Source organism: Habropoda laboriosa, unplaced genomic scaffold (genome assembly GCF_001263275.1).
Source record: "Habropoda laboriosa isolate 0110345459 unplaced genomic scaffold, ASM126327v1 scaffold9, whole genome shotgun sequence".
Classification (NCBI taxonomy): domain Eukaryota; kingdom Metazoa; phylum Arthropoda; class Insecta; order Hymenoptera; family Apidae; genus Habropoda; species Habropoda laboriosa.
This window is the reverse complement of record NW_017100191.1, coordinates 2,242,714-2,265,247: the sequence shown is the minus strand read 5'-3', so window position 1 is coordinate 2,265,247 and position 22,534 is coordinate 2,242,714. Positions and strand designations below refer to the sequence as shown.

The 22,534-nt window shown below is 39.6% G+C and overlaps 1 protein-coding gene across 1 annotated transcript in view; it reads left to right on the top strand.

Annotated features, from left to right (window-relative positions):
- Positions 1-2,372: 2,372 nt before the first annotated feature.
- The window catches only part of LOC108580263 (probable G-protein coupled receptor 158), a 199,729-nt gene continuing 179,567 nt past the window's right edge, over positions 2,373-22,534 (top strand). Inside the window, 1 exon segment of the mRNA XM_017943973.1 lies at positions 2,373-3,669. Within this exon segment, the coding sequence (XP_017799462.1) occupies positions 2,373-3,669 (1,297 nt within the window).

Sequence of the window (22,534 nt, the reverse complement as noted above, 5' to 3'; positions counted from 1 at the left end):
ATAATGGAAAAAAGTTATTCAATCTTTAAATGGTAACGTGACATATGATTCATCCTGTACATATTTATTTTTTCTAATCGTAACTAATTCTACACGGTGTCTCGCATAACTAGAACGAAGAAAAGGAATCTTTGTAACGTTAAACGAGATGCTACTGAATACTGTATAGTTATTTATTTTTTTCGAGTAGAATATACAGCGTGTAAGGGAAATTCGGAATTCAGATTGCAAAAATATTTGATTTATGCACCGACATTTTTTTTTTGACATTTCACGTCACTCAGTTGCTAAACTTAGGAAGGTATCGTGCTTCCCATTTTACAATTTGTAGCCACAGGTTGAGAATTGTTGTCACATGTTTGATTTCAGTTCAAATTAGAGTCAGTTACGGTGAAAGTATCAACGGGGAAAATAGGATTTTTTAATATGGTAATTGCTCAGGTACTTCATAAAAGAGTCCTGTAATTTGAAAAATTCTAGGCTGAAATGTGATGCATAGAGGGTTTTCATGAATAATTTTCATTTTATAACGGTAACGTTCTGCTTCGAACTTACTTTCCTCGGGTTGCAAGAATTGATTCCCTTTCTTCAAGGAACTTTGACCTATTATAAGTTTTAAAAGGGAACTCTGGTCCACGCAAATATCTCGTTAGTCCGGTTGATATTAAGGAATGAGATCAGTGGACCTGACGAGGCTAATTTTAATCTGAAATCGCTGCACAGTGTGTCCGTTCGAAATAATTAGACAAACTTACAATCCGGATGATTTTTAAACCAACAGTTTTCGTATTTCGGTAAAAATGTGAAAGTAGTATAATTTCGTTCGATGTGAAATAAAATGCTACGACCTTCTTAGATCAGCGCAAAATTCAGGAATAAAGTTAGAAAATTATTTAGTGGAAATTATGTGTAATTAGAATATCCAAAATGAGAATTTCGACGAACCATGAAATCAATAGTGAAATTTCGAAAATATTCAGTATGAATTCCAAGGATAAAATGACATAACAGGAAACGAGGAAAAAAGAACGAACTTAAAAAAATTCCTAAATCAGCGTTGAAGCAAAAGAGAATTAGAATATATAAAATCTTGGACCAAAAGAAAAATAAGACATAAAAAATGACTGTGTTGTTTATTATTATTAAACTGTTATTTTTCGTATACGTTGAAAGTACTTGATTCTTCCTGACTTATTTATTTCCACTTATTTTTCACTTTACCCCTACGTAAATGAGAATATTGTAAAAGTCTTTTAAGCAAATATTTGATCACTTTTCTTAAATGACATACCTTTTGTATTATGTATTTTCAACTACTAAAGTGTATAATCCAATACGGTAAAAAGTATGCTTGTTTCTGTCATTTTCAAGACTGTTGTTTATTATTAAACCTTAAATACCTCACTTTGGTTTCCCTACGACAGGTCACTTCTTTCGTTTCTCTTGAAAATACTTTTTGATACTTCAAATGTTACGCTATCAAATCCTTCAGTTATGCGTTATACGATGGTACTTAAGACGTTGTAGTGTTGTTATCTCATTTTCCAAAAATTGGTCACTCACAATCTTGCGGAATGGAATCCTTAAATTATCGCCAAACGTCGATACACGTCATTCAGCCGAAGAAAACGCGGATTCTAATAGAATCAGCCCCGTGACGCATGCGCGGCGAGTCGTCCAACGTCTGCCACGGGGGTTGTCGAATGTTCAACCCTTAGTCTGGCGCCGCGTGCGAGCGCGAGTCGACCACGGCGCTCTTTCGATCGTCCGCCGGAAACGATGAACCGCGACACGACCGATGCCCGTCGCTCGAAATCCGACGACCCAACCTGAAACTTAACCCTCGCTCTTCCCTTCGCGTTTCTTCGACAACAAAGAATAAAAAAAGAAATGAACATTTCTACAAAAATCAAAGTGGTCCTTCAGAGCGTGAAACAGCCTGACAAGTGTGACAAACACCTTTGGTCCTAGCTAGCCTAATCTAACTAGTGCAACAAAGTCACTTTTCCTATAAAAATTGACAGTTTAAACTGTACAGAGAAGAGTGTAATAGTCTGTAGGAGAGATGATATTCAGTGGTCCCTCAGGATTCACGATCACTCAAAACTCTGAACAGAGGAGAACAGCCTAAGTCAGCTCGATAAGTGTGCTAGATAACCAGAAGGAAAGAAAAAAATGAACATTTCTATCGGAATCTACCGGTCCCACGTGATCTCCTCTCCGAATCACCGAGAGCCGTAAATATTCACGGGGCAAAAGGAAAGAAATTGGAAGATGAGAGAGAAAATGATAGAACCAGGTCAGTGAGACGCACAGTGGCTGGGACACGTGACACGGAAATGCCTGGAGCCGCGATTACGTGACTGACCAAGATGAGCGTCCCACGTCGCTGGTACGTCCTCACTCTGCTCACGTGCTCGCTGTGGCATGGCTTGACTGGCCAAGAGGCGCAGATCGAGCGGCCAAAGGAGCTGCTTCGTCACCAGCAGACACACAGGCCGTCGTTCATCGACAGGAAGGTGGAGATGCGCGAGGGTACCGAACCTCCTTTGTTGGACTTGGACGAGCAGGAGGAGATCGAGGATCAGGTGACGCGTAGAGGCAAACTAGAGACGAGTATCGAGAGACCAGCCACACAGATCAGGCACAGCAGGTCCAGGAGCCATTTCGCTAGACAGGCTAAGCTGGATGATCCAGATTTGTCCTCTGTGTCAGGTGTATCTGGCAAGAGGAGCCAGCAGGTGGATAATGATTCGCAGAGTGTGGATTTTTCAAGGTTGGACAGGTCTAGGAGCAAGAATTTCGGATTCAACGTGATCACCGGGCAAGATCTGAGATCCTCCGGTACCATTGACGAACGATCCACCGTGGATCTGGATAAACTGTTGATCAAACTATCGGAGGCTGGCTCTGATCGTAGAAAGGAGGGCAAGGTTCGGCACAAGAGTGACTCGTTTAATAAATTGAAGAAAGCGATGGCTAGGAATAGACCTAGAGTGGCTAATAACAGGACAGCTGGAAATTTCACCGAAGTCTACGGCCATATAGTTCACGGAGCTTCCAGTGGTGATAGGAGTGACGAGGATGACGAGAATATATCTATCTCGATGGATTATGGCGATTACGATCCTGATGGAGGGAAGAATAGCTCGGAACAGGATTACGGGGACTATGGGAGGAGCGCGGATCGCGGCAAGCCTAGTAAAGAGCCTGTCCACGTGGACATTGTGACTAGGTTCCTGAGAATTATCGAGAATCAGCATCTTTTGGGAGAGAATTGCACTGCTGGGACCGATCTGAACTTGGGTGAGGGTATCGTGGATCAGTATGCTCAAGAAAGGTTCAGATTGGAGGCGAATCTCGCGGTGAACAGGGCTAATATGTTGACCAGACTGTGGAAGTACGCTCCAGAAGTGATGTTGTCCTCCGAGTACCTCCTGCACGCGAGCATCTTGTCGATGGTAGAGTTCGACGAGGATATATTCGCTGCTGGGAACTGTTACGACAAGTTGCAGTACAAGGATCGCTGGCTTTATTGTCCCTTCGCGCACAGGCTGCAGGATGAGGATGGGATTCTCGTGAAGGACCTGGCGATCGAGTACAAGTATCTGAGCAACAGCAGCGAGTGGTTTTAGAAGGTGATAGCGAACAACGATCAGTTCAGTCGCGGTGAGTGACGCTCTCAGGCTGGTTCGAAAATCTATTTTCCTCCTTTCAGGAATTTGGTTTTATTTGTGTACGATCACATTGGTTCTTGAGTCTTTCGATTCTGGGAATTCTAGAGGTATGGAAGAATTGGGGAATATTTTGTGGGTTGCTTGTGTTCTTGGTATCTTCTGCAATTTTTTTGTACATCGTAGTTTCGTTGTTGAAATTTTTGAAGTTAAAGTTGGAAGTGAAATTATGGAGTTTTTGGTAATTTTGTAATTGTGGAGTTTTTGAATATTTTTGGTCTTCCTGGGTATCTAGATTACTTTGGTTACCTGGTGAACTGCTTTGGATTCATTTTAGTTTCACTTGAAAATTTTTATTACATGTGTTAGTTGACTTGAGAGTTTGGATTTTTGAGATTCTTAGAAGTATTCAAGAATCTCTTGAATCCTTGATTCAAGAATTGGAGAACATTTTAGGCCTTCCTGGGTACTCACAGAGTTGCTCCAGATCTAACTCGTCTCTTTCTGAGAATTTTTCCGCATACGACAATTGTTTCTTAAAATTGAAAATTTTTAGAATCCTTATCTCCACAATTTTGAAAAGAATTCTCTGATAAATATCAGGCGTCTCGTGTTAAATTTGAGTTTTCAATTTTTTTCACAGAGGATTTACGCGTTATGTCGGTCCAAGTGGCACTGAAAAAAACTGGACTCTTTCAGCGAGGTATAATATATTTGGGCTTAATGAATTGCTCGTTTTAATTTCTTGTTTGCGACTCTTCCTGCAAAGTAACTACGCCCGGCTAAACGAGAATTTACACTTCTTCGAGAATTTATTTCTCTGCTGCTTCGATATTATCACCGCGTGAGAGGGAAAGGGGTTGAAAAGGACTTCATTAAAAGCAGTCCGGTGCAATAGAGAGGGTTGTTTTAAATGAACTTTCGAGTGTACCGTTGAGTCGCGGAAACACGCGAAAAATGGTGAATGTTCTTATATTTCCGCAAGCAAATTGCACATTTCACAGCTGCAGCACATCGGAGATACATTTTACTGTGTATTTATTTCTGACAATTATATCGTATTTAACGTGCAAATTTTCGTTGCAATAACTATCGAAAAACAGTAGAATTTATTCAAACAGTCGATGCTCGTTTTCCTATTTTTTTCTATTCACTTGCGCTAGTGAAAGATTGAACAGGCTACGATTTCCAATATCCTGCGCGAGTCATCCAGTTCTGAGCGCTTTTAGAAAATTTTCTACCCCGATAATTGGCCAACCTCTGCACTGAAAATGGTGCATTGCTAATTAGGCGTTCAGTTACAATCAATGAATGTGTTTCCCCGCTAATCAATCGCAAGTGGAGATTTGTCGAGATACACGCAGTCAGACAAGTGAAACAAAGGGTCTTCCAGGCCATGTGAGTGGATTGGAAGCTCTCTTTGTTCGAACAGGTGGAATAAGGCACCTTTTTAGATGTACGAGCAGAATATGACTACCTTCTTCAGTCCATCAAGTGGAATAAAATATCTGTTGAATCATGCAATTGAAGTACGTTTCCCTCTTAGTCGGACAGATGGAGCAGAAGTTAGACAGACGTCTGTGCAAGTAGAATAGAGGTTATTTTTATTCTGACAAATGGGATAAAACATCTCTGTAGTCCTGCAAACGAAATAAGATATCATCTTTAGTCAGAAGCAAGTGGAACAGGATCATGCTACAGTCAGCCAACTGGAATCGGCCTGTAGGCAGATGTAAGTAGAATATCACATTCACTAGTCAGACAAACAAACAAAGTCTCTAGCCCTTTGACTACGAAACACGTAATATACGCCCTCTACATTTTTCTTACTGTAACACCTTTACTGTTTTACCAATTGTTAAGTAAATTAAAAATAGCTGAGAAAACTACTTAAAATAGATGAAAAACTGAATATTTTTAATTTATTTGCAACTATTTATTTTTTCAACCCCAAGAATGGTATCAAATCTCCGGGTACCGTTTTGGTCAGTAGTCAGTGGACAACCAGTCGCAGCGACTGATATGCGAATATCGCGTCGTCTGTATTGATGGTTCTCTCCGAGAGTGAGCCGCAGTCAAAAGGCTAGAAACAACTACAACAGAACCGTTCGCTATTCAGATAAGTGAAGTAGGGCTGTTTTATTATCAGACAGGCGATACTGTTCAGAAAAGTAGTAATAAAATTTTATTCACCTATAAAACCAGAATAAATATCAATGGATAAGTAGAGTATTAAACTGTCAACCGTTGGTCAGAAAAATCTTGAAGGTGAATTCAAGAACACCTCCATTTTTTCGCATATTAACGTCTGTTCTTTGCAATGCTACGTTGTAGCCGACATTAAGACGAGTTCAACGACCTGTAACATCGTGACTTTGAAATTACTTCGATCAATGTAAAAATAACGAAACGAGGGAGAAATGAAACTTTCCTGCCAAGTGAAAGTTCATTTTCTACAATAGGACAGATTCTTCCGGTCAGAAGAACGAGGTGACAATCAAAATGCATTAATATGCTTTCTGTAATAACTTCGAATAAAAGCAGATAGATTTGAGCGATGAATTTATCACGTGTTGAATTCTGCTTTATTTAATCACTCCTATTCGGCCTATCGTTATCTTAACGATATTATCGAGGATCGTTAGCAGCACCGCTAGTTAGTCCACGTAAGAGCGCTCTTAATCCAACGGGTAGCAAATCGTTGCAACGTGCAGTAATCATAAGTGAAATGTGTAGTAAAGGAACAATAGCAATCTCCGTTAAATGAAATTATCAACAGGAGAATCGTTATCGTCGCAGTAACGAAGATTCTCAGCCAAGCTTTTTCGCTTCCTCGAAACTTCATTTCGCGCCTAGGAAGCCCCAACCTCTATCGCGGATATTGGAAACGTCGGTTTCTCCCCTCCTCCCCTCTTCTCACCCTTTCTCCTCCACAGGGGGTAAAGAGCCGACCCAGATTTTAATGGAAGGCCAGTCCTCAGATTACTTCCGCTTCCCGTATGGAGTACTTCATTGTCTGTCGAAATTGAATAATCGAGGAAAAAGAAATATACGAAGACCGGGGAATCATTTCACCGGTCGAGCGATGGCCTTCCAGCCGCGATTTCCGCCACGAGCAAATTCCCCTTTGCCTGTCCAGGCGCTCCTTAAGCTGGTTTCCATCACGTTCAACCGAGTTTCGGGAAAGAAAATATTTTATTTACTGTGAAAACAATTGAATAATAGGAAGTAAATAGGTAAACATTTGACATTGATGCTACGGTTCGAAAGATGACCTTAAGGTGGTTCCTATGAGGGTCATTCTGAAGAAGGTCCTCGAGTGATTAGGGAAAGTTTTAGAATTTCTACTTTTGTGCATTGCAAATTTTGCAATATTAATATAGTTTCTATGAATGTCACTGCAAGGGAAATATAAAATCGTGGAAAGTGATTACTGCCAAATTTTCATATTGCCAAGCTTGCAAGCCTACGTTAATTTGCATGATTTTCGTTTGTAACCCGAAAAAAAGGCTCTCGTTGGAAAGAAAATGGTAAAAAGTTACTACTGTCGCTTCTTTTAATCTCCAAATTTTCGAAATACCACATTTAGAGCCTTAAGCTCAACCTCATAAATCAAAATCTCACATCGAAAAATTAAATCACAAAAAGTGACCTCAGTAATATTTCCCGAAGTGCAAATATCGTAATTAAAAATTAAACCTTAAGCTGCTCTCCACGATTCCACTTTCGCGAATAAAGAACCATAGAACTCCAAAAATAATTCAATTCAATTCCATTACATTTCCTTTGGTCCAACACTCAACTTTCTTATAAACCTTTCGAATTCTTTCAAATTACAAATTTCGCCACATTCCTTCGTACGAGCACGCATCACTCCACAAAAGGCAATCGAGTATTCACGCTCACTTCTTCCCTTCTGTCGAAATTACACTTTGATAAGACTCGTTACTCTCTGATTGCATTCAGTCGTCTATTAATTCGATTCCAGTATTCCGCCCGGAAACGGGGATCGCATTCCGTGAAAACCGCCCTCGAAGATCGCAATTTCACACAGCTACCGTGTGTGTACACGCTCACACACGTTTATATACATAGGTTGCATTCGAAATAACACGGAATTTTCAGGTGTAGAAGGATGAGAGCGTGTTCGATGGCTGTTGAAGCTTGGGCGTGAAACATGTTACCAGCTCGACGCAGTCATTACACGTAGTTCAACGAATTATCGCTTAAATGTTTAATTACACACCTCTCCCTGCCTTTTCGGATGGAGTAGCGTTAATTGCGCGTGTATCGTTGACGCGATTAGCCGGAAGTTTTCCAGGTTCCCCGCATAATAATCGCTTTTTCGCGTTGTGCTCTCTCTCCACCGTTGGAATACTTTCTATGTACAAGTTGTCTCACAGTTACGGGTTAATAAAGTATGCAGGGTGACAGAGAAAAATGTATGGAAGATTTTTTGTCAACTGAACGTGTGCCCGATTTTTGTCCGTTCACGAGTAATGGAGATTCGAAGATGCGGCAGTTGGGCGCCTGACTGCAGGCAACCCGCCAAGTGCTGCTCCTTTATATGGGGAGTTTCTGACCCCTGTTTTATGAGATTGTTTTTACTGGCTGTGTATGGTGGCGTTAATTATTCAGTGTTTCAGTACTCTGAAGGGGGAATATGGGCGGAAATGTGATACGTAATTTACGTTTGGCTATTCTCTGTTTCGTGAATTAAGGTTTCAGAGTGAATAACTATTATTAGACTTTATTTTTGAGAATAATTTGACTAGAATTAAAAGTGTTATTTACATCTTCGTTATTTTCTGTTTCGTGGATTAACGTAGGAGGAAGAGTATAGTTAAGTTATGTTTGGAGAATAATTTTAATGAAATTTGAGAATAATTGTAATTAGAGTAAATAAACATAATTTATGTCGGGAGTGCAAGAGTAAGATAATTGCGTTATTTAAGAAGAGTGTCATTTACGTTTTCTTCTACTGCAATTATAATTTTAATAATAATTGAGGATATCGATCAAAATGTATTTATATGTACGTACGACTGAGAGCCGTACTCCACTTATATTTAATTAAACGCTACCTTGCTTGTGTGTTCACCAGACAAAAATGTTTCCATCGTACATTTTATTGGAATCGTATTTCTGGAGCACCCTATACGTAGCCATCTTGTTGAGCACTCGTTAAAACGGTTGGCAATTAAAAGGTCCTTTTAGTAATTCCCCGATCGGGTAAACGTTACATAGTTTTCGATTTAAATTATTTTCAGCGAAAGTGTTCTCGGAATATTCCGATTAAATGGTTCGCGTTCGCATAATCGTTTTATGCGTGCTGAAATCTGGAGATTTTAAATGGATATCCGAATTGTTTATACACATAAATATTCGTAATTTTACGTTAAATTAACTTCCTTTCATTCGATCCAATATACAGAAAAAGAAAATAACAGGTTATTCTCAATACGCATTGATTTTATCCTCGCGTCTGACTATTTACAGACTTGTACTACTTATAGAGTTTCGGAATTTTTTCCGTAGAAACTACCAGGTATTTTCTGTTAAAATTTTGCAAACATATTTAGCTAACCTAGAAGAAGATTTATGTGTATTTTTTGTGAAAAAATACTCATTATTGAAAAAGCTGTAGCTCTTATAATTGATGAAGACCTTAAGAGAACTTCTCAGTTACGATTCCTGTCGTCTCATGGTTCCAATAAAACAAATTGCAAGTGATTCACGATCTGCATGATTTTGCACATTCACCGTTTTTAAGTTGGTTAAAAAAAAAAATGACAGTCTCTTATGTTTTCAAAATCAACTTTTCGATAAATCTTCGAACTTTCAATTATTCCAAGAATTATTCCAATTATTTCAACTACAACATGTATTTTTCATAAATCTCATAGTGAATGATAGAAGAACGTATATAGAATGTCTGTACAAAATTTCAACTAAATCGATCCAGCATTTTCTTTTTTAAATCTCCACTACAATGCTCTGAAGCACAATTTCCAAAGTAAACCCACATTCAAATTCAAATTTCCCACCGAACTTTCACACAAACACACTCCAGGCTCTGAACTTTCAACAAACCTAAGGAAAAGTCAACTTTTTACCCCGAACTTACTTAGAAAAACCGCCAAGGCCTCGGTTCGTCGATTCAGTTGGGCACAGCGTCAACGTAACCTAACTTAACCTCGTGCACAGTGGGACGAGATTCGAGCGCCTCGTATAAACATCGTCGCAGAAATCGTTTCGACAAACAAGGGTCCTCGCTGTGGAAGAAGTAACGTTCGACAATGGGTGGCGGTGGCTCGCGAAGGAATTCGAAAGGAACCGGAAACAGAGGGCTCTGTTTACGCTCGCTTTGCTTGCAAACGTGATGAGGGCAAGAGGATAATACAGTTGGGGTTGGAATTGTCGTTAGGAATCGAGAGACTTCTGTTGGGGAAATAATGTTATCCGGCTTCTCCCTTATTTGACAGGGAGAGATCAAAAGAACTTGGAGAGCCTCTGTTGCTCGAGGACCATTGTACAGCAAATGATCTTGTAATGCGTTGAGGATTAAGCCTGAAGACTGGACGATTGCCTGAGACTCGTTGGACCATGGGCGAGAGGCTTTTGATGGAAGTTTGATGAAGAGAGAGGGGGGAGTACAGTGGTGGAGCCTGTGCGGGCAAGAAATAGCATTATTTTTAGCCTTTTAAGCGGGGCTTTTTTTTTCTAGCAAAGAAGAAGGTATTGATCTTTGTTTTTTCTAGGGAGAATTTGAGCCATTTTTGGTGCAGAAAGAATGGATCAATTCTTCTTTTGACCGAATTTTTTGAAGCTCTGTGATAGATTGCAAGGCAATAGAAATTAAAGGAGGAAGAAATAGGAATGCAACTTAAATCCTTCAGATTTTCGAGTCTGATGCGTGATAATTACGTCGGTGGCAATTTTAGGAATATTTCTTTTTGGAATTTCAACCTTTAACAAAAATCAAAATTCGTCTAATAAATATTCGAAAGGCCTCACAGGAATTATTTGACTATACAGAGTGGTCCATATAACTGAATCAAGTCTTTCCTGATTTTGCAATCATAATGAAACCTCGAAAGACTATCGATCAAAAATTCCCTCGAAGTATAAAAAATTGAACATTCGTGTCCCTGCAGCACCACATCTAAAGATATCAAAAATTTGAAAAATTCAAATATTCGCATTTTTCAGAAAATGATCAGAATACGATAGAAATTGAAATTTATATTATCCCCCTTTTAACGATCGAGTATTTTGTATAGAATCGTTCCTCCCTCCTTTCCCAAAAAGAGGAGCACACAGAAAAGAAATGCGGGCGTGTCCGCTAATTGCGTTTTCAATTTATCGGTTTAATTACCCTCGTTATCGTCAACCCACAGCGGTGATACTGGCGGTGTCGCGTATCAGCGGTGACAGCGAGCGGCCATCACTTCCGGTGGCGTGATTCAAATTTCACGACCTCGTCAAATCGAAATTCCTCGATTTCCCCATTCCTCCTCTATCAATGAAACTATCTTGTACCTCTTGCGCTATGGGTATAATCATCCTACCGATGAAATGTGACTCTACGTGTAGGTTATTCGCTCGCCTTCGACATAACCTAACCTGGTCACGTGAGAAGAACCAGAGAACCGCAGAAACTAACCTAATTCTGGATGGAACCCGTACCGGTGTTGTTGAGAGGACGAGTTTACTGTTTCAGAGAGAGAGAGAGAGTGAGGGAGAGAAGAGGGAGAAAAGGGAGAAAGGAGGAGACAAAGGAAGAGACGAGAGAGGAAGAAGAAAGAGAGAGAGAGTGAGTGAGGAAGAGAAAGGAGAGAGAAAAGGGAGAAAGGAGGAGACAAAGGAAGAGACGAGAGAGGAAGAAGAAAGAGAGAGAGAGAGAGTGAGTGAGGAAGAGAAAGGAGGAAAGAAAGGAAGAGACGAGAGAGGAAGAAGAAAGAGAGTGAGGGAGTGAGGGAGAGAAAAGGAGAGAGAGTGAGGGAGAGAAAGGGAGAGAGAGTGAGGGAGAGAAAGGGAGGGAAAGGGAGAGAGAGTGAGGGAGAGAAAGGGAGAGAGAATGAGGGAGAGAAGAGAGAAAGTAAGGGAGAGAAAGGGAGAGAAGAGAGAGGGAGAGGGAGAGAGTATGCGAATTAATACGAATCGTTGCAATAATTTTCAGTGTGTTCATTAAAAATTAGTTAGGAGTTAGTTGAGATTGGCGAAGGTTGGATTCGAACCGCGAAATATTGGATTCGGATGAGTGAGAGTGTTCCAAGTGTTGAAAGTGGAGCAGCCAGAAGTGGATCCAGCGACTGTGAATAGTTTAAACGAACCGGTTGTACTTCGATTTCACCGCGTTAGGCCACTTCCGTCAGTCTGTTCAATCTGTTTCATCCGGTTTTAATATCTCCAATTAATATCGAGCTCGGCATTGTCACATTTGGACCGTGACATAATGTCTCCAATCGCGATTTCATTCGAACACATTTTTCGTTTCCATTTCTACTTATATACAGGGTGTCTCACCACTAACTCTCTGTATAGCTACAGATATGTAATTATACCAAAAATAAAAAGAACTGTAAATTGGAATACACAGGCTGTTCCAGTAGTCGTAGTGTAACCAGGCAACTTCGATTTGGAATCTTAAAAGAAACCTTAAACATTCTATTTACATTTCAACATTAATTAAACTTAACGTCGAACTCTTTTATCTTCACAATATCAAGTGATTCCAAGTCGAATGTGTCTCGTTACATAGCGACTACTGAAACACCCTATATATTCCAATTTACACAATTCCTTTCAAATTCACGAAACGAAAATATCGATTTAATTTAATTAAAAAGATATTGTGCATATACATATATATATATATTGATATACGACGAATTAGAACGGCCAGAAGTGACCGCGAGGAGTTAGGTCGTGTTTATTATTTCCTTCCCCGCTCAAAGGCTTGCAGGTATTTGATAAGAATGAGAAAGGAAGAAAGTAGAAGGTAGAAAAAATATCTGAGGATATCGCCCGTCTGTTTTTCGCCACGAAATCTGTCGGTTACAGTGCTTATTTTCGTTGCGTCCCTTGGATTGATCAAGTAAAACCAATATGGCGTGACGAACAGTGAAAAAGTTTGGATTCTGTGGAAAGCTTCGAAGGCCATCGAATATACCCTCGTGAAATTCATCGATGCGTTCGTAATTAATCTACTATCCGGACCTAACCTCTCGCTGCTTTGCATTTGCATATGTGTGGTAAAAAGAAAAGGAAAAAAAGTTGATATTGCTAGCCTTGCATTGTTCCCCCGAAAATCCTTGAAATTTTATGCAAAAAATTTTTCCGCATACAATCGTGAAATGGATAAAAGAATTTTTCCTGGATCACGTAAAAAGATCAATATGCAGGATTTCTTTATATTTCCAATAATATTTTTACGCTTTCATATACGCGGAGGAGAAATATTCGCCTAACTTTCAAATTTCCAGAATACTTCCGTTTATAAAAAACAATCCTTTCAGAACCTCGCAATTTTCGTGGAAAATATTTTTTAACGTCGAATTCATGTTGACGATTTTTCTATTTCCAACGTGCTTCCAGTTGCAAAAGAACCTTTCAACTTTCTTGTTCAAAAATTTTTTTTGTATATCATCCACAATACGGTTCGAAGTTTTGCATACACATATATACACGTGACAAAAGAAAATTCTTCGACCTTTATTCAAACAATTTTCCCAATACCATTAATCCTCTCCCTCCATTACCATATAACTTCTACTTAAAAAAAAAAAAAAATGCACCCGCGAATGGAAAAACAACCTCCGAATTTTCAAACCACTCTCATCCATCACAAGAAATCAAACATATTCTCCATTTTTAAAATCCGTGTCAGAGCCTTTCAATTTTCATTCCGAATATTTTTTGCACTCGTTCGTTTCGACCAATTGGCAAGACATCTGAACGGAAGCAAGGGAAGTCGCTTTAGCTCGTACGACATGTGTCATTGCTACAGCTCGAGTAATAATTTTGGCTATTTAAAGAAAAACTAACAAAGCAGAACCGTAGCTAAGTTCCATAAGTTTCAAAAATCTAACGTAAGTTTCAAACGATCGATCGAAAGAATCGATCTTAAATGCCAAATTTTGTTACGCAAGGACACAGAAAAGGAAATCGATCGAGTGAGAAATAGAATCGAGATCGACAGGTGCAGATAGTGTGAAAGTTGGCAAATAGCGGTAGAAAATGACAAAAGTTAATACCGGGAGGCATGAAATTTTCACGTTAAAATGAACATTTCCCTCCGCTTAATACAATAGTTATGGACTGTAGTGTGCGAAGCACGCATGCGAGAGGTTAGAAAGACAGAGACACTTTGATCCTCCATTCCCATTTCTCCCCTGTCGATTCACAGTGCCAAGTAACCCAGTGAACCTGTGTCCGCATTTTTCTTTCCACTTTCACCGACTTTTCACGGGGCTTTAGCTTCGAAAGCGGCGACGCTCGTTCCAGTTGGCCAGGATCGATGCGATCGCGTCGCGAAACCGACGACGATCCATCACCACGCGAACATTACCCGTCCCTCACTGAAAGCCCGCGATCCCACGAGACCTATGCAGCACCGTGGACCAACGTTATTTATCTCAAGTTTCCTAGCCAATTCTTTGATAAGGAGAAGACTTCCCAACTGGCTGCGCCATCAGCGTATCCCTTCATTAGTGCGCCACTGTAGGAATCCAAAGGAGTTACAGGTGTTGCTCCTTCTGCACGGATTTGCAACTCCTTCTGGTATTCCATAATGATTATTTTTGGATACTCTTTTTTTGTTTTTCTTGAAAGAGGAAGATTTTTCTTTAGAGGTTAGGGGTTCTTTAGTTTTTTCTTTGCCTTAATGCGTCCGAGGAGGTTTTTGGGGCAAGAATTTCTTTTACATTGGAAAGATGGATGTGGTACATTTACTTTTTGAAGTTTCTTAATGGTACATCTTGTGTAAGTTTTATATTATTTTGTGGCGAGTGACCCCTTCTAATGTCTTTACAACGCTTATTTTTAGATATTCGATGTTGACTTCATTTTTCTTTTTTTTTTTTTAGAGATGAATGATTTTTATCAATTAAAAAAGAATGAATTAATATGCTACTGTAACTGTAATTCATCATACTTCATCTTTCTAATTTTTATGAAGCTCACTTTGATGACTTGATGACCAAATTCTCCAAAAATAAAGATACGAAAACTCTGTTCTATGTAGTAACAATAATTTTGAAGTTCTTCAAGGATTTTTACACTAGAATCTCTTTTGTTCCTCTAACTTGGACCATCTGAAGGCTCGAAAACTGGATGATCAAATAGGTTCTAAATCGTGATCTGATCGTTCATGGTCGAACTTTAAGCATGAGAACACGCAACAATGGCCTGGAATAAGACAAAGTGCGAGAAGAAGACGTTCAACAGATGAGAGACGTCGATGGGTGATATTAATGGCGAAAGTTAGCGCTGAGAATTTGTTGAACGATAAGTACCCTTTTAAGATCGCCTCGATCACCTTGGTATCTCACTTTATCTCTCTTTTTTTTTTTATCGCCGCCAGTCTAAGAAGAAGAAAGGGGAGTGCAAGAGAATTCCAAAGAGGCAAGAGTGGAAAACCGGCTGAGAAAAATTCTTGCCCGTGTATCGCGCGAACGAATTTTTTCATTGGCGTTCTTTCACGAAAATTTGCCAATTACGAAGGGTGCCGGAGAGTTGAACGGTGAGAGGGGACTTTTTTAAGGTATCGGAAGACGATTCGAAAATTTGGAAAATTTCATGGTGAAAATTTAAAGGAGATTCTGTCCAGGATGGAATGTGAATTGAATTTTTCCAGAGAAATAGGCTATTTGGAAAATCGAAGAAACGGAGAACACGCCACTCAACTAAATAAATAAAAAGAAATTAATTCCTGGAGAAAAGCCTGACGTTCCCCGTAAAAAATGCAAAACTTAAGCTAAAAAATTTTCAAGACCTTGATGAATAATTTGAAAAATCGAAATATTCACGAACGAAACATTTTCAAGGAAACACTCTATCTAAAATAGCTATCGAATTGAATCTTTCGAGTAGAACGGACCGTATCTCCCGGAACTTTCGAAGACAGCAGTAGAGAATCTTCTAGCCACCAAAAACAGAGCTAATCTGAAACATCGAAAAATCGTTTCCCCAAAGATACGTCGTCTTTCACGAAGAGTAAAAATAAATCAAAGACAAAAATGATGAAACTTTTGAGAAAGATCTGACTTACACCTAGGAATTTTCATCGACAAAAACATTCTTCCGTGCAAACAGGTGATAAAATCGATCACCGGTCTCGCGAAATTCGAATTGAAAGCCGTGGAAGTTCGACGAGGGGGTTATCGCGATTTCCCGATCCTCTGCACCAGATAACCGGAGAGTTCCGTCTACAAATAAGCATCTGACATTCAATGGGTCACGTTTTCCTTCGGCCGAACAACCTTCAAAGTAAATATCCACTTTCTTCGACTCATTAACCTGTCAAGGAAATCAATTTCGATAATTATTGGCGTGCTAAGTATAAACGGCGCATGCGAACGTCAGCTGATTCCGATATGCCGTGTTTCTGGCGAACTGTGAAACGTTGTTAGAGCAGAGAATTCAATTATCTCGGCGGACTGTTGCGCCCCCTCCCCTCCGCCCCTCTGCCACCGGGTATTTGGCTAATTTCCGCGAGAACCACGCTCGTCCACGCAGTTTACCCGAGCTTCCCTCTATTTTCCATCTTCTCGTTCTTTGCACCCCTTTCCTCCTCGTTTATCCCGCACTCGTGTAAACTCCGTATTGTTTAGTGTTTTTCGTACAATAGCTTATAACGATGTTTTGCAGCAGCGAGAATTAACACGTGTACAGTCAAGGACAGAAATACGTGGACACCGCTTGAAAGCAGAATAGCCTTTTTTTTTAAATTAGATCGAACAGCTTGAGCTTTTCGAATACGTCCTTATACGCCTAAAATTGTCGAAGTAAGTATTGTCGTTCAAGGTGGAGAGCACTCGATACAATCTTCAGATAAATGAAATTCGAGTATACAGTAAATTCTCTACAAGTGTCAGTCAGTTTGGATTCTACAAGTGTCAGTATAGATGGTCCTACGCCTAGGCTGCGTCATTTCTGCGCCTATATTATCTCGCTCGCTGTCAGTCAAGCGTGTAACGCTACACCAATCGGTTTCTTTTACCAGATTTCACGGTTCGACAATTCATAATAGAAAAATATCATTTCTTTAATTTTACTTTTTTTCATCTGAAATTTTTTTTAACATGTTGGTGAGATTTTTCTGATGAAAATGATATCAAACACGATATAATTTGAACAACACTTACTTATTAACACGTTCACTGTCTGGCGTAATCAGTCCAACCAATCAAAAAAGTTGGTATTTATCTGTAAGGTAAAAACGGTCAGGATGACGGTGGTGAGCGGTGGAATAAAATATACACGTGGGCGGTTAAAGAGAGTGAATCCTTGTATTTTGAACTATACTGCAAGAGTGCTGATACAATTCTGTCCTTCCTGAAAAAACTAGTCAAGAGGACCCCCTTGGCAATATGGCCTTCCTTAGCCTTGAGGCAGAACTATCCCTAGGAGGGGGAAACGCAGCAGAGGACTGCACATGGCCCACTCAAGCCTTCGCTTTTTGGACTTTTCTAACATTAGCTAATTTGTTCTAACCTCAAAGAGAAATCGTCCTTGAAGTGGTTATTTGTGTATTTGTCCGTTCTTCGAGTTAGACGAGGCACACTTGGTATATCGATTGCACTCGATGTTCAGAGACGCCGACGAAGTAACAACCGGGATTGCATAAACCGTTGCCTTCGATAACGGGGTCAACCGTGCGTTGCATAATTGCGCGACGTTATGATCAATGGCGGATTGATCCAGAGGGATGTTCCGTTAAAGAATCATCGACGGAGAAAGGCCACGCTCGAGCGGGCTGGTAATTAACTCTCGAAACGAGCGGGCCTGCTCGAAGTTCGATCGGCTGGAAATTCGTGGAGAAAGAAAAGCACGTCTTCTTATCCCCATCTCGTTCACCACGATCGTGTTCATTCTTTGATCCTGAAAAGAACGATCCTGATCTTCGGTAAATCATTAGGTTGTACCACGTGAAATTGTTGTTTTTATAAGTCGAAATGACAACGAGGTATTTTCAAAAATAATTCTCTTCGTTTACTCGAATTATGCCTTTTTTTCATTCATCAGTATTAACGCCTTGCCGTGTAATAACGAGTCAGACTCGTGCCACAGATTCTGGCCGAGATCTGATAAAAACAGTTACATCGATAACAAAAATTAACTTCATTTCCAATTTTCGATTTAATTCGTAAAACTGAAAATTGCCAAATTTAATTAACCTATAATACATCAGCTTTTCTTACTTAATGTAGTACTAAAACGGTACATAGCCGACGCTTAGATGCATAGTCAAGAAAAGAAATCATACGTCAAGGGGTCAACGCCAACTGATGTATTCCATTTTTATAAAAATTAGCGTCCTTTTAATTCGATAAGTTCTTTATGTATTTCTAGTACGAGAGAGTATGTCACAAGGGTCGCTATCAAACGTATTTTCCGACGAAGAGAAACTTTTTGTATTTATTTGAAAATATTGTAACAGCTAAAGAGCGAAAATTCCCATCTGGTGGTCGTCGACGGTTTTTCGTAAAAATAGAGCTGGCTCCTAAACCGGTTGACAATAGAATTTATACTTTTGTCATGCCTGTGACATACTCTTTCGAGAGTTGTGTAAAAGTTTATGCAATTTAGTTTAATTCAAGTTAATTTAATATTTAAATTCAACATAAAACATATGTGAAAAAGTTAAACCACGAAAAACAGTTCAATGGACAAAGGGAACAGAGGAGTACAGCATCGAAATAACTTCGACAATGTACATGTAAAAATATAAGTTATGTTCACTAATCACGGTTGATTGGATATCACATTTCATATGGTACAACCTAATGGAATCAGGAACACCGTTTGCTTTTCGCCACAGGATCACGTGGCGATGATGTAACGTTAATGGGAGTGTAAATAACGATAATGCGCAGGAACTTGCTGACTGCTTTATGGGTAATGAGTTCTTGAAACAGTTGGCTGGTTTGAAGTTCGAAGAAACTCGTTTACGACCGAGAAATCCCGGTCCCTCTCGACTTTCGCGCGATGACACGACCAGTCGCCAGCTTTTCCGCTGGCTTGGCGCTAAATGCGCCTGCACATGATCAATAATATTGCAAAATTGATTTTACGCGGTTGCAGAAAGTATTGAAAAGGATTGGAAATATTATTGTTGACGTGTTAATGTTATTGATCTTATTATGGCGCCTGTGACGAGCAACCCGCAGAACATTGTTCTTAGTGATTCCTCATAAGCGCCATATTTGAGTGTATCTGCGACTTTTTTAGGTTAATATTACAGTTTTTGCATTCGGTGAGAGAAGAATATTTGCTGAATTTAGTTATTCCACCATTGTTTACCTACCAAATTAGGAAATATTTTTATGAGACCGTTTACAAATGCCCCCAGAAATTTTTCGGTGATTGTTTTAGTAAAAAAACGAGGGGAAGAAAAATTATAGGTTTATTTTGGTAGAAGCAGTTACTGTAAATTCGCGATTTATGTAAAATTATTTAATTTTATTTCCAGAACATGTCGATAGTACTATTTTCTTTAAAAAGGTGCTGCAAAACGAACTACTAAAATTTCTTTACTAAATGTTTTTATCTGTGACCATTGAACTAACCTGTAGACAGCAGATAATACGAAATGACCCAAACCCCTAATTCCTTCTTAATCCGCAAAAAATATTAAACGAAATCCCTGTTCCAATTCTACACCACTCTTCGTTCTCTCGAAATCTGTCGGCATCGAAATTCCCCAGTGATTGAATGGGATTGCGACAGTGTTGGTAGTTGTTGAAGATTCTCGATCGGGCAATGTACGTCAGATGACCACCTCGATAATTCGAAATACCGGAGTACGGTTGATACATGTTGCTGGACGTGGTCGAACGACGAAATATTGACCCACTATTCGAAACAGTTAACCATCTCGAAATGGCCAGTCTCCAACGTGGAACCGTTAAACACCCTACGGTGGGGAGGTAAATTTGTTTAGCAACGTTCGATCGTCAAGACAAATGTTCACCCCTTTTGCCCTGTTTGGTGCTTTGATCATGGGCTTCCTCGGGTGTATATTTATCTGAGTTTCAGAGGTTAGGTAAAATTTGGAGAACCTAATTCACGTTAAATATATGTTTACTGGTATTTTTTTTTTTCTCTTTTGTGTCTTGATGTCGCTTTTGGAGCAAGTTGTAGCGATTCTGGCTCGGCAGAGAGAGTTTTCTCTTGATGTTTTATGCAGTTGGATGTGAAATAATAAAATGTATAACATGCTACTGTTGAAAAGGAGGTCAGAAATGTAACGAATTTAAAGTGCATTGTAATTTTGCTGAAAAGTTGTGGATTACTTCTAACGTAACTGTGAGCTATCCTAACCTAACTGATTCTGATCTAACCTAAATTCGAATGTAATTTATGTTAATCTAACTTAACGATTTTTTCTTCCTTCTGCCTTCCACGAATATAATACTTACACACGTAGTCCCGATCAACAGTTTCCATTATACTTATTTTCATTCGTGAGCACTTCCTCGATCGTAACGACAGAATCAAGTGCTGAGCCAGTTTCTGAATTTACATTTCATAAACCCGCCTGCTCCTCGTTTCTCCCCTTTCTCCTCCCGAGGGATAACATTATTCAAGGAAGCAGGAGGTACATACGATTATTTCCCATGTTCCACGCATGTCTCTCGCCCACAGAGGGCTGAGTAGATTTATCTCAGCACGCCGACTCGGAAGAATCTTACGGTCAACAAATAAGTCTTCCACGCTCATCTTTCATCCCCACCCCTATACAGGCTGTAGAATCGTTGATATACTATCAAACCTTCCACTTTCTCAATTCCTTTTGGCCATATATACAGACACTACTGTACTACTCGTTTAGCTTTAAATTAATACAAAAGTTAATACAAATATTGTCATTTTTGGTATCATTTTGATCGTACGAATTTCAATAATTCGACTGAAGCCATCTCGTAACAGTATAATAAAAAATAGGAAAAAATTATATTTTTCTTATTCTGATAATTCAGTGCCAATTGAATCGGATCAGAGATAACGCCGAGGTTTGCCTGAAGCCTGCAGTTCTAGAAACTGGTGGAAATGACTGGCGGTCATATAAGCGGACAAATTCGTGGCCATCCGGTACTGCGATATATATGTACAGTCATACTCGGATAAATCGAACAAAGTCGGGTCCGCTAATTTCAATTCTCGCGAGCAGGGTAGCGCTTTGATTCCAGGAATTGGCACTGGAACAGTCTCGACAAGGAAAGAGAATAGATAAAAGGAAAGTATACGAAATAGATGTAATGCGTCAAGCAGCGACGGTCGTGATCCGGCACTTGAAAGGGATACCGCGTGTCTTCTAGTGAATCATCCAATGTAGAAAATTTCAATTTCTCTAATTTTCATCCTATCTTTGTGAGAGTAGCACCGATAATTTGGTGAAATTCTCCCGATGAAAATGAGCCCAAATACGACATAGATCGGACTAGTTTTAGTAATTGTCAGTTTAAATATACCGGGTAGCAATTTTTAATGGTGCTTTTAAAATGGATTACTGTTAATAATAGTCCGATTTATGTCGTATTTGGACTCATTTTCATCGGGAGAATCTCACCAATCCATCGATACTGTTTTCGTAAAGATAGGATGAAAAAAATGTGGGATGCTGAGTTGGAAGCATTGAGTGATGGTTCGTTTCAATTTAATCGAACATTACTGTGTATACCCAGGGCATGAGTATCGCGTGTCCATGTTAAGTACGCCGTGTTCCAAGCCCCTATTCACTCTTCCCTCTCCTGTTCTTCTGTTTTTGCCAATGCTCAGCCATACATACGTTATATTCCCGGGGCCACGATTATTTGCCTCCATATTTGCAGAGAGGAAACATAAATTATTACTTCGACAGGCCACCAGGGGCTCTCCACTCCCTCCACTCGTACTAAGCCTCTTTCAGAGGAGGACAAGAGGGGGGAGAAGTAGTCCCAGGGTGCTTCTATTGGTCGACGTTAATCGAGTGCCACGGCAGAAGTAGCATCCTCTCTTGTTTGGAAATTGTCGCACACGGAAGACAACGGCGAACATCGAGAAGTGAGGTTAGGGTGATTTTATGCCTCTGTTTTCATACATAGTACTCTGATCAAAAGGTTCCAGGATGAATGAAATAAAATATAAATTATTCAGTTATTCAGCAATATCTATATTGTTCAAAACAATTAGAGGACCACTGTTGTGAACGGTTCTATCATCCTATCCAAGCAAAAGGACGAGAAGAAATACTGCAGACACTTTATACACTAACTATATGCTTTACCTGAACTCTAACTTATTTATCAGTCAATTTACTCTCATAATAGTTCCCAGTTCTTCCTCCGAATAAAATTCCACGCTGGCAAATATCCAGGGAATATCATATCCACACTTGAAATATACAGGGTGTTCCACACAACGTGTCCTTCAATTTTTTAAGAAAAAAAAAAAAGAAAATGTTTCATATTATACAAAATTCCCAGAAATCGAAATATTTCTTACCAATACACAATTTCTTCTGCACAATTCCTTATTTTTTTCCGTAATTTTATCTCACACGCGGTTACATTCTATAAACTTGCGCATTGCAATTGACATCACGTGCTCTGAAGACATGTCCCGAAAATCCCCGTCTTTCTCGCTCGATTCAC